The 13,259-nt window shown below is 49.8% G+C and overlaps 1 protein-coding gene across 1 annotated transcript in view; it reads right to left on the bottom strand.

Moving 5' to 3' along the window:
* The window catches only part of LOC140397001 (dedicator of cytokinesis protein 5-like), a 120,653-nt gene that overhangs the window by 43,962 nt on the left and 63,432 nt on the right, over positions 1–13,259 (bottom strand). Inside the window, 7 exon segments of the mRNA XM_072486023.1 lie at positions 1,495–1,606; positions 4,322–4,456; positions 5,596–5,696; positions 6,358–6,447; positions 8,247–8,344; positions 9,337–9,517; positions 12,501–12,604. Coding sequence (XP_072342124.1) covers positions 1,495–1,606; positions 4,322–4,456; positions 5,596–5,696; positions 6,358–6,447; positions 8,247–8,344; positions 9,337–9,517; positions 12,501–12,604 — 821 coding nt within the window.

Raw genomic sequence — 13,259 nt, 5'->3', positions numbered from 1 at the left:
CCCGTGCTGTACCTGTCCTGGGCGTGTTTGTTGGGGTCAGTGTAGAGGGAGCGTTACTCTGTATCTAATCCCGTGCTGTACCTGTTTGATGGGGACTGTGTGGAGGGAGCTTTACTCTCTATCTAACCCCGTGCTGTCCTGGGAGTGTTTGATGGGGACAGTGTAGAGGGAGCTTTACTCTGTATCTAACCCCGTGCTGTATCTGTCCTGGGAGTGTTTGATGGGGACAGTGTCGAGGGAGCTTTACTCTGTATCTAACCCCGTGCTGTCCTGGGAGTGTTTATTGGAGACAGTGTAGAGGGAGCTTTACTCTGTATCTAACCCCGTGCTGTACCTGTACTGGGAGTGTTTGATAGGGACAGTGCAGAGGGAGATTTACTCTGTATCAAACCCTGTGCTGTACCTGTCCTGGGAGTGTTTGATGGGGACAGTGTAGAGGGAGCTTTACTCTGTATCTAACCCCGTGCTGTACCTGTCCTGGGGGTGTTTGATGGGGACAGTGTAGAGGGAGCTTTACTCTGTATCTAACCCCGTGCTGTACCTGTCCTGGGAGTGTTTGATGGGGACAGTGTAGAGGGAGCTTTACTCTGTATCTAACCCCGTGCTGTACCTGTACTGGGAGTGTTTGATGGGGACAGTGCAGAGGGAGCTTTACTCTGTATCTAACCCCGTGCTGTACCTGTCCTGGGGGTGTTTGATGGGGACAGTGTAGAGGGAGCTTTACTCTGTATCTAACCCCGTGCTGTACCTGTCCTGGGAGTGTTTGATGGGGACAGTGTAGAGGGAGCTTTACTCTGTATCTAACCCTGTGCTGTACCTGTCCTGGGAGTGTTTGATGGGGACAGTGTAGAGGGAGCTTTACTGTGTATCTAACCCCGTGCTGTACCTGTCCTGGGAGAGTTTGATGGGGACAGTGTAGAGGGAGCTTTACTCTGTATCTAATCCCGTGCAGTCCCTGTCCTGGGAGTGTTTGATGGGGACAGTGTAGAGGGAGCTTTACTCTGTATCTAACCCCGTGCTGTACCTGTCCTGGGAGTGTTTGATGAAGACAGTGTAGAGGGAACTTTACTCTGTATCTAACCCCGTGCTGTACCTGTCCTGGGAGTGTTTGATGGGGACAGTGTAGAGGGAGCTTTACTCTGTATCTAACCCCGTGCTGTACCTGTCCTGGGAGTGTTTGATGGAGACAGTGTAGAGGGAGCTTTACTCTGTATCTAACCCTGTGCTGTACCTGTTCTGGGAGTGTTTGATGGAGACAGTGTAGTGGGAGCTTTACTCTGTATCTAACCCCGTGCTTTCCCTGTCCTGGGAGTGTGTGATGGGGACAGTGTAGAGGGAGCTTTACTCTATATCTAACCCCGTGTTGTTCCTGTCCTCCATTCTCAGGTCGATACATTAACACAGACTCCGAACAATGATAAAAGGTTGACGGGGTATAGCGATGATATCCCTCAATAAACGCCAGCAGTTCAGCCGTCCCATCTGAGAACGAACCTTAATTTTCACGGATTCTTCCAAGGGCCTGTCCATCAGAGAGTTAAACGAGAGGAATAGTTTTCGGATGGATTCTGAGAATTCGGTGTCGCTCTCCTGTGTCCCATAGATCCTGGGTTCGAAAGACAAGAACATCAAGAGGTTCAGTGGTGATGAGCAGTCGCTCTGTTCAACGCTACAGGGATGTTCGTGTCAACCTTCCGCTGAATCCTGAGGCAAATCTTTCCCACTGACAACGGGACGAGCAACTGGTATTAATCGATGTCCGAATTGACCCAGTGTGAGGAATAGTGAGGAACTTCGCAGTCTAAACTCTGGCCAGCTTACTTCACCCAGGGTTACAGTAGCAAACGTCTGTACTCATTCCTGATCCCTCTCTACAGCCACACCTTCATTCAACTAGCACCCTTGATTGTCGGCAGAACATCCCGTGGGGGTCTTTGGCCGCACGGATATCAGGGGAGGTGAGCAAAGGTTCTGGATGAAATAGGTTTTAAGCCGTGCCTTAATGAGGAAAAGAGAGATGGCGGAGAAGTGTTGGGGGGGGGGTTCCAGCGTTTTGGGCGCATCAGGCAGTTGAAGACCAATTGTGGATCAGTTAAACTTCGGGACAGTCGCTGCTCAAGAGGCCAGAATTGGATGAGCACAGAGATCTCGGAGGCGGGAGGAGATAGGGAGGTCTTGGTGGGAGAGCCAGAGGAGGCCAAGGAGACCATAGGAAATAGAATGGGAGCCCTTCGAGCCTGCTCCGCCATTTAATAAGATCCTGACTGACCTAGTGCTCGCCAATCCACTTTCCTGCCTTCCCTCCGTCACCCTAATTCCCCTCCTGATTAAAAACCTATCGATCTCGGCCTTGAACATGCTCGAGGACTCGGCCTGCACAGCTTCCTGAGGTAAAGAATTCCAAAGATTCCCCACTCTGGAAGAGAAAAAATTCTTCCTCAAATCCGTCTTAAATAAGCTCCCCCGTATTCTGCGACTCCGCCCTTTGGTCCTACACTCTCCCATGAGTGGAAACATCCTCCCAACATTGACTCTGACTAACCCCCTCAGAATCTTATATGTTTCAATCCTATCGCCTCCCATTCTTCTGAACTCCAAGGAATACAGACCCAACCTGATTAATCGTTCCTCAAATGTCAGTCCCTCCACCCCCAGGATCATCCCAGTAATCCTCCTCTGTCCTGTCTCCAGTGATAATATATCTTTGCTTAAATAAGGGGACCAGAGTATTCTAAATGTGGCCTCACTAGTACCTCAGCTGCAGAAACACCTCTTTACTTTTATACTCCAGCCCACTTGATATAAAAAGCAGCATTCCATTTCCCTTCCCTGTTCCCTTCTGTACCTGTCCGCTAGCTTTCTGGGTTCCATGAACAGCGACCCACCCCCCAAGTCCCATTGTGCTACAACTTTCTGCAATCTCTCTCCATTTGAATATAAATCCGCCTTCTCATTTCTTTCGACCGAAATGAACAATCACATATGCTCCCACATTGAATTCCATTTGTCACTTATCTGCCCACTTACTTAACCTGCCACTATCTCCCTGTAAACTATTTATATCCTCTTTACAAATTACTTTCTCTCCCACCTTTGTATCATCTGTAGATTTGGCCACAGTATACAGTTTCTTCCTCTGAATCATTAGAATCTATATTGGGAGGGAGGGGATTTGGGATCGAGATGCTGCTGGATTGCGAGGCAATGGAGGGCTGTCGGGCGCCTTGTGGAAGGGGGCCTGCTGCGAAATGGGGTAGGGGCAGTAGAAATTTTGACTTTTGACTCCAACACACCATAATTCCGAGACAGCCCGTCAGATCTGAGACCAATCAACATCCTTGAACTGATTAAACTGAGGATTGTCAGAGGGTCACTGTCTGTGCGGAGTCTGCACGTTCTCCCCCGTGTCTGCGTGGGTTTCCTCCGGGTGCTCCGGTTTCCTCCCACAGCCCAAAGACGTGCAGGTGAGGTGGATTGGCCCTGCTAAATTACCCCTTAGTGTCCAAAAAGGTGAGTGGGATTACTGGGTTACGGGGAGGCGTGGGCCTAAGTAGGGTGCCCTTTCGAAGGGCCGGTGCAGACTCGATGGGATGAATGGCCTCCTTCTGCACTGTAAATTCTATGTAAATATGGCATACTTGCCTCCATCAGCCGGGGCATTGAGTACAGGTGATGTGAAATCATGTTGCAGCTGTGTAAAATCTTGGTTAGGCCGCATTTGGAGTATTGCGTGCAGTTCTGGTCACCACATTATTAGAAGGACGTGGAAGCTTTGGAGAGATTGCAAAGAAGGTTCACCAGGATGTTGCCTGGTCTCGAGGGTGTTGGCTACGAGGAGATGTTGACTAAACTAGGATTGTTTTCACTGGAAAGATGGAGGCTGAGAGGAGACCTAATAGAGGTCTACAGGTTGATGAGAGGCATAGACAGGGTGGATAGTCAGAGGTTTTTCCAAGGGCGGAAGCGCTAATTACAAGGGGGCACAGGTTCAAGATGAGAGGGGGAAGGTTTTAGGGAGATGTGCGGGATAGGTTTTCCACACAGAGAGTGGTGGGTGCCTGGAACTCGCTGCCAGAGGATGTGATGGTAGCAGGCACATTAGCAACACTTAAGAGGCATCTGGATGGGTACATGAATAGGGAGGAAATAGAGGGATACGGACCGAGTAAGGGCAGAAGGTTTTATTTTTATTTAGGGCATCATGATCGGCACAGGCTTGGAGGGCCGAAGGGCCTGTTCCTGTGCTGTACAGTTCTTTGAATCTGACACTTGGCCACCCCGCCGGAGTGAGTGGGCCTCCCAGTTCCGAATGGTTCCTTACCTCAGGTACAGTTGCCTCGATTGGACAATGAAACGGAAGATGTACTTCAGGGCCTTCAGAGCAGAGAATAGGAGGTCCGTCTTGTCCGCACGCTCAGCATTCGAGATGTAATAGTGCAGTACTTTGGCCAGCTTCCTGTAAAGTGGATGGAGGGAAAGGGAGGGGGGGGGGGGGGGGAGGGTCAGGTGACCATTTCAACCCACGCGACCCCGCCGTATTCCTGTCCGACGCATGCAGCTTCCTCGAAAGCGCCTTACCTCAGTTTCCCATGTTAGAAGGTCGAGAGGCCTACCTCTCTCGAAGGCCTGTTGCTGAGGAAACGCAGTTGGGGATCGCCCCGGGCGTGTTGACTGACCCGTCACAGGACGTTGGCGCAAGTCATTGTTAACGGCGAGCCCAATGCAGTAGGCAGGAATCTCTAATTCCCAATAGTCCACCACCTCTGCATCTGACCGGGATCTGGGGCCTAGCTCCGGTTGGGATTTCACCCACACGCTGCAATTTGGGAAGCTGAACCTAACCTCAGTTGACCACTTTTTAAATCATTCACAGGAGGTGGACGATGCTGGCCGGGCCCAGCATTTATTGTCCATCCCTAATTGCCCCTTGAGAAGGCGGTGGTGAGCTGCTGCAGTCCCGTGCGGTGTAGGTACACCCACTGTGCTGTTAGGGAGGGAGTTCCAGGATTTTGACCCAGCGACAGTGAAGGAACGGCCGATATATTTCCAAGTCGGGATGGTGAGTGACTTGGAGGGGACCCTCCAGGTGGTGGGGTTCCCAGGTATCTGCTGCCCTTGTCCTTCTAGATGGTAGAGGTCGTGGGTTTGGAAGGTGCTGCCTAAGGAACCTTGGTGAGTTGCTGCAGTGCATCTTGTAGATGGTACACACGGCTGCCACTGTGTGTCGGTGGTGGAGGGAGTGAGTGTTTGTGGATGGGGTGCCGATCAAGCGGGGCTGCTTTGTCCTGGGTGGTGTCGAGCTTCTTGAGTGTTGTTGGAGCTGCACTCATCCAGGCAAGTGGAGAGTATTCCATCACACTCCTGACTTGTGCCTTGTCGATGGTGGACAGGCTTTGGGGGAGTCAGGAGGTGAGTTACTCTCCGCAGGATTCCCAGCCTCTAACCTGCTCTGGCAGCCTCAGTATTTATATGACTGGGTCCAGTTCAGTGTCTGTTCAACGAATCAAACCTTGCAATGCATCCTCAACTGAACTAGATCAGCGAAGGCTCCCCGGAAAGAGATGAGTTTCGGTGCACCCCCACATCTATACTCACACGTAGGCAAGCGTGGCGCTGAAATGGTTGGTGATGTAAGTTTCCAGAACAGGATTAAAGTGCTGAAATTTGATATCTCCGATCAGGGAGATGACAAAAACCTGGAAAAGAGAGAGAGGGAGTGGGGAAGCGGTGAGGTTTGGCATTTTCTGGGAAGAACAAAAAACAGCGCATTGATATAGCGCCTTGGAAACGGAGCGGACGAGCGACACCGTCGGTGCGGGTGTGGTTTTATTTCGTATTTACCCGCACCCAGGACTTCCCGTGGCCTCCCAGGGGGCAAGGTCGAAATGGCCGCTACGAAAGGGTCGCCAAAGATGAGCACGCTATCGCGCTTTCCACATTGCGCACCAAAGAGACTCTCAGCCAATGGTGTACCTTCGGAATTTAAGTAATCCAGCAGCCAATTGGTGCACAGGAAGATCCCACACATACAACACACCACTCCCCCACCCCACTCGCATATCCCGACAGACGTGGAGGGCATTCCATCGCACTCCTGCAACTAGTGACGCACTCAGCATTGCTCAATCAGTGCTGCCCCGTTGCAGAATCACCCCTCGCAGCTCTGATTCGGGGCTTGCAAGCTGGTTCCGTGCCTCATAACCCCCTTCGCCGTTTTCACGCGCCGCTGTCTAAACCTCCTCACCTCTCCCTCTCTCAGGAGTACAGTCCCAAGCTCTCCCGGCGAGCGAGCGTTCTTTCGTTTTAAGTGTGTGCCCAGCGGGGGTACAGGTCGGGAGCTCAACTGATAGATCTTACCAGGGCATCGAATACCAAAAAGTCGTAAGTGTCCCTGTCTGAGGTTTCCATCATTATGTTAAAGAGTGCGTCGAGAGTATCCTGTAGGAACTGAGAGAAAGGGAGTTGGGGGAAGCGTTAGTTCTTTTGGAAATGCTTCGCCTCTTTCACACACACACACATAGGAAACAAAACAATTTGACTGTGTCATGGGAGTGTCCCTTTCAGATCATGTCACTTGTAGCACATTGGGCTGTAAGGTGAGAGAGGGTTTCAGTTTAAAAGCCCATTGGTTGTGGCTACCTACCTCGGTAACTTTAAAGACACAGTTGCTTTCCGGAAGAAGTTTGGATCTGCTGGTTGAAACTGGGTCAGAATTTCAGGAAAAGGACCAGTCCCATTCAAGTGAGAATGCAGTGTGCCGGGCCACACCCTTGAATAGGGGTTTTGGTTTAATTGGGTGTTATTGAATTGGAACAGTTAAGGGGGAATTCATTATGGGTTATACATAGAGTACTGTAGCTGTGTGGGGTATTTATGTTTGTAATTGACAACAATTCTTGCTGTGTTTATACATATATATGTTAACTACATTCTTAGAATAAATCTTGTATTGATTGAAGTGTCGAGGAAGACCGATGAATCACGCCTGAAGTGCAGACGTTTGTGCTCATCCTGGCCAAATTCAACACAAAGGTTGTAGGTCAGGTGAATTCCATAACACACTTTGGAGTTTCTAAGCCCTGGCACATGACAACTGGTATTAACATCCCTGAGAATCTCCTACACGGATTTCTGTCTTCGATTCCGTATGGGTTAACCTTGCCAGGCACCCTGACCTTTCCCCCACCCCCCACACCCTGTACCTTTTGTGTACGCCCCTTGACAGTGAGTCAACAGGCTGACCAACCATGGGCAAGGGGGTGGGCCTTGCCGCTATGCCCCCTATGTTCCCCAAGGCCACTCTCGGAGTTAATGAACGGCAACCAGGGCGGGGGCCATTCTCAACCCCTTCACGCTGCCCAAACTGTTGTCTGACTGATGCCATCAGAGTTTTTCTGGATGTCTCTGTCCGGGCCTAGCATTTATTCCCCATCCCTAAGTGCCCCGTGCAACATGGCACCGGACTCGCGCGACCCCAGCCTGCTTAAAAACTGCCCTCTGTAACCAGCCTCGCACCACCCCCCCATAGCACCCCCCCCACCAATCCCCCCAGCCCCCATCGAAGCCCACCCCCCCCCCCACCCCCGGCCAGTGGAACAGCTCCCCCCTCCCCCTGACTATGGCGGTGCTGGGCACAGTCTGCAGGCGCTATGCGAGGTCCCTAAAGGTTGTGAGGACACGTGTCCCACGCCATCGCGGACTTAGCCCATCGGGGGCGGAGCATCGGGGAAGGGCCTCAGGTCACGTCCTGAGGCCTTCCTGACGGCATGCGGTCGAGTACACCGATTTTGAGCAGGGTCCTAGCATCGGAAAAACGGCACCTTCCCCCCGGTTCTGGCATAAAAGTGGATTCTCCGGGCAATCGCCGAACATGATTTCAGCGCCGGTGATCGGATAATCCCACTTATTGTCTCTAATTAATGACTCCACAGGGAACCCTCTTATTCAAACAAAACTCCACTAGACCAAACTTTTACGATGCTTTAATTGCACCTCTAGCTCCCAAAAGGCCTAGCTGTCTTTCAAACCAGGATTTAAAAAAAACGTGACTGCAACAGTCGAACACACCACAAACCGAGTCTTTTAACCCTTACTGCAGCAACTACATATAATACAGTATTCCTAAATTCATCACTTCATGATCATTATTAATAAGACTGGCACTTTAGTCCCGGATTTATGAATTCAATTTAAATTTCCCTTCTTTCCTCAGTGGGATTCGAACTCAACGTCCGTGGGCTGCTCACCTTTACAATCTCGCTGCCGTCCACTTCCATTAACCGCCTGAGGTTTTGCTCGACGCTTTGGTGACTCGATCGCCAGTTCAGCAGGCCCAACAAGTCAACTGTAAGCACACAATCAGGAAGACACAATTGCATTTGTATAGCGCCTGCTGCCACTTTATCTGCCCCAAAGCGCTTCGCATCCGCTGACGTATTTTCGAAGTTTAGTCACTGCGGTATACACAGCAGGATCCCATAAACTGGAATCAGTTTTTAAAAAGCAATTTGTTCCTGGGATGTGGGCTGGGTCCAACATTTGTTGGCCCCTTGAAAAGGTGGTGGGGGAGCCGCCTTCTTGAGCCGCTGCAGTCTGTGTGGTGTAGGTACACCCACAGTTCCAGGATTCTGCCCCAGCGACAGTGAAGGAACGGCCGATATATTTCCAAATCAGGTTGGTGAGTGCCTCGGAGGGGTGTGTGCGGGCGGTGCTATTCCTCATGTTGGTGCAGCCCTTGTCCTCGGAGCGCAAGAGATTGCAGGTTTGGAAGGCTGCCTAAGGAGCCTTGGTGAGTTGCTGCAGTGCATCTTGTAGATGGTACACACGGCTGCCACTGTGCGTCGGCGGTGGAGGGAGTGAGTGTTTGGGGATGGGGTGCCAATCAAGCGGGGCTGCTTTGTCCTGGATGGTGTCGAGCTTCTTGAGCGTTGTTGGGAGCTGCACTCATCCAGGCAAGTGAAGAGTATTCTATTGTGCGTCTGCAGTTAATAGCGCACTCAGGGTTGTTCAACGTGTGCTGCCCAAAAAAACCCACAAAATCATATCGTATCGAGTGGTAGACGTTTTGATTTGAGTTTTGCAGAGGGTGGAGGGAGGGGGGGGGGGGGCTGATCGAGCATGTTCTGGACTCTGCCTAGAGAAAGAAGCTGTCTAAATTGATTAGCCAATCATTGGAGAGCATGGCCCACATATGAGAATATTCAGTCGAGGGTTACATTACACTCGAGCAGTGGAGGGATCTCTTTAAAGTGGAAATTCAAGTGGGTCAACGGACATCTTTTATCAACTTAACTCAACTACACAATCGCGTTTGGCCTGATTATGTTTGGGACGTACCATTTTGAGTCAGTTTAGTCGAACAGACCAGCGTTGCGATCTGAAAACTGTCCTTGATGATCGATAAGGTGGCAGAGTGCTGAACGCCTTTTCCATTCTGACTCTCTCTCCGCTCCTGCTCTTCCTTGGTACCAGGCTGCGCGAGGTAACACTTGGCGTCTTCCGTTTTCTTGGTGTCCCCCTGGCAACAAGTCAGAAGTTAGTAGCGTGGGACGGATCCGGCCCAGACGGAGGCCAGTCAGCCCGTCATGTCAGTACCGGCCCCGTTGGCTGGAGCAACTCTTGCTCCCTTCAGTGCCAGGCCAATGGAACAGCCCGAATCGAGAGGAGGGCGGCCGATGTCAGGGAGAGAGCCCCCCAAATATCCGCCATTGGGAAAATACGTAAATCCACAATTAAAAAGAGGTGGCGGCTGGGCATTTCGAGAACCATCACACAATCAGGAGGAGTCAGCCTGGTTTGGTCAAAGGGAAATCGCGATCAACAAATTTTGTTCAGAGTTCTTTGAGGGTGTAATAAGCAGGGTGGACAGAGGTGAACCTGCAGATGCCATGTATTTAGATGTAAATTTTGTTCAGAGTTCTTTGAGGGTGTAATAAGCAGGGTAGATAGAGGCGAACCTGTAGATGCCATGTATTTAGATGTAAATTTTGTTCAGAGTTCTTTGAGGGTGTAATAAGCAGGGTAGATAGAGGTGAACCTGTAGATGCCATGTATTTAGATGTAAATTTTGTTCAGAGTTCTTTGAGAGTGTAATGAGCAGGGTAGATAGAGGCGAACCTGTAGATGCCATGTATTTAGATTTAAATTTTGTTCAGAGTTCTTTGAGGGTGTAATAAGCAGGGTAGATAGAGGCGAACCTGTAGATGCCATGTATTTAGATTTAGATTTTGTTCAGAGTTCTTTGAGGGTGTAATAAGCAGGGTAGATAGAGGTGAACCTGTAGATGCCATGTATTTAGATGTAAATTTTGTTCAGAGTTCTTTGAGAGTGTAATGAGCAGGGTAGGTAGAGGCGAACCTGTAGATGCCATGTATTTAGATTTAAATTTTGTTCAGAGTTCTTTGAGGGTGTAATAAGCAGGGTGGATAGAGGCGAACCTGTAGATGCCATGTATTTCGATGTAAATTTTGTTCAGAGTTCTTTGAGGGTGTAATAAGCAGGGTGGATAGAGGCAAACCTGTAGATGCCATGTATTTAGATGTAAATTTTGTTCAGAGTTCTCTGAGGGTGTAATAAGTAGGGTGGATAGAGGCGAACCTGTAGATGCCATGTATTTCGATGTAAATTTTGTTCAGAGTTCTTTGAGAGTGTAATAAGCAGGGTAGATAGAGGCGAACCTGTAGATGCCATGTATTTAGATGTAAATTTTGTTCAGAGTTCTTTGAGGGTGTAATAAGCAGGGTGGATAGAGGCAAACCTGTAGATGCCATGTATTTCGATGTAAATTTTGTTCAGAGTTCTTTGAGAGTGTAATAAGCAGGGTGGATAGAGGCGAACCTGTAGATGCCATGTATTTAGATGTAAATTTTGTTCAGAGTTCTTTGAGAGTGTAATAAGCAGGGTAGATAGAGGCAAACCTGTAGATGCCATGTATTTAGATTTAAATTTTGTTCAGAGTTCTTTGAGGGTGTAATAAGCAGGGCGGATAGAGGCGAACCTGTAGATGCCATGTATTTCGATGTAAATTTTGTTCAGAGTTCTTTGAGGGTGTAATAAGCAGGGTGGATAGAGGCAAACCTGTAGATGCCATGTATTTAGATGTAAATTTTGTTCAGAGTTCTTTGAGGGTGTAATAAGCAGGGTGGATAGAGGTGAACCTGTAGGTGCCATGTATTTAGATGTAAATTTTGTTCAGAGTTCTTTGAGGATGTAATAAGCAGGGTGGATAGAGGCAAACCTGTAGATGTCATGTATTTAGATTTAAATTTTGTTCAGAGTTCTTTGAGGGTGTAATAGGCAGGGTGGATAGGGGCAAACCTGTAGATGTAGTGTATTTGGATTTACAAAAGAAATTCGATAAGTTGTCACGTAAAGGGATATTGCAGAAGAGTTCACCGTACTGGGGAGTAACATATTGATAAAATCATAGAATCCCCACAGTGCAGAAGGGGGCCATTTGGCCCATCGAGCCTGCACCGACCCTCTGAAAGAGCACTCCGCACAAGCATTATCCCAATGACCCCTTAACCTAACCTGCACATCTTTGGACAGTAAAGGGCAATTTATCTTGGCCAATCCACCTAACCAGCACATCTTTGGACAGTGGGAGGAAACCCACGCAGACACGGGGGAGATCGTGCCAATTCCACTTAGACGGTCACCCGAGGCCAGAATTCAACACAGGCCCCTGGCGCTGTGAGGCAGCAGTGCTAACCACTGTGCCACCCCGTGCCGCCTAGTACCAAGGATTGGCTAACTAACAGCAAACAGAGGAGGGATAAATGGGAAAGAAAAGCAGATTAGTATTTCAACGGAGGCAGACAGCAGACGAGATGGGGCAGAGGGTTCTTGTACATGAAACTCAAAAGGTTAGCATGCAGGAAGGGGAGTAATTCGGAAGGGAAATGGAATGTTGGCCTTTATTGCAAAGAAGACGGTGCGTAAAAGAAGGAACGTCTTACGACAGCTAGGGCCTCGGTGTGACCACATCTGGAGTACTGCTTACTGTTTTGGACCCCTTACTCAGGGAGTGACATCTACACATTGGAGACAGTTCCGGGAAGGCTCGTTAGGCCGATTCCTGGGATGGGCGGGTTCGTCTTATGAGGAAGAGGGTTGGGAAGATTGGGCCAGGACTCATTTGGGTGTTTAGCAGAACGAGGGGCGATCGTATTGAAAGATATCAGATTCTGAGGGGGAGGGGGTTTGACAGGGTGGAGGCTGAGGGGATGTTTCGCCTCCTCGTCAGGGAATCTAGAACGAGGGAGGCACAGTATCGAAAGGAGGGGTCGGCCATTTAAGACAGAGGTGAGGAGGGGCGTCTTCTCTGAGGGTGATTAGTCTGTCGAATTCTCCTCCCCCAGAGAGAGGCCAAGGCCGAGTACTCACCGCTACAGACGGTGAGTCTCATTCCCAGAAGCCTCTAGTCATCATTCCCAGAAGCCTCTAGTCGTCCCTCATATGCCACACCCCCCCACTCTGCCTTCCCCCACCTCCCCTACCTTAAAGACGATTAAGTCGTGCTTCCCATCACGTAATGTGGTGCCGTCCTGCTTCATTAGCTTCACGAACGCCATCCCGAAGAGCTTCTCCGACTTATCTTTAGCTGCACATATGGCAACAGGGTAACGTATCAGAAAATAGGTCCAGGCACCACAGGAGGTCGACAGAACAAACCCTTCCCTCCGAATCTTGGCGCGATAAAAAAAAACCTTGACGAGTTCAGCTTTTCAATTTGGCTTCCCTTTCGAGAATTACGTTCTCCCGTAAGCCCCCCCCCCCCCCCCCCCTTCCCCCCACCCCCTCGCCACCTCAGGTTACGACCTTCCTCAGAAAGCTGTTGAGGGCGTGTGTTATTGTTATGCTCTTTATATTGTTACGATACACAGAGGGAATTGTCTATTAAAGTATATGGAGCACGTATAAATGGGGGACATTGATGGTGTTTTTGAAAGGGTAAAAATAGGGGACGGATGGGACACTGGGCATAGGAACCAAGGTCGGGATTCTTCGTCCGTCCAAGGCGACAGGAATCCCACAAGTGAAAGTGGCGAAATTTGAATTAGAAATCAAATGATGCCCATTGTCGTAAAAAACCCATCTGGTCCATTAATGTCGTCAAGGAAAGGGTCAAGGAACGCAGACTGGATACATCAGGTTCAGAGGCAGTCGTGAGGGCCTGGATGGGCCCCTTCGCTTTCTGGTGCGCTCAGAGTAATTCTCCAATTGCCTCTTGGGTGTAGGGACAGCGTCTATCGTGA

This window comes from Scyliorhinus torazame, chromosome 20, assembly GCF_047496885.1.
Source record: "Scyliorhinus torazame isolate Kashiwa2021f chromosome 20, sScyTor2.1, whole genome shotgun sequence".
Taxonomy (NCBI): domain Eukaryota; kingdom Metazoa; phylum Chordata; class Chondrichthyes; order Carcharhiniformes; family Scyliorhinidae; genus Scyliorhinus; species Scyliorhinus torazame.
Note: the sequence above shows the minus strand (reverse complement) of the source record. Positions and strands in the feature narration are given on the sequence as shown.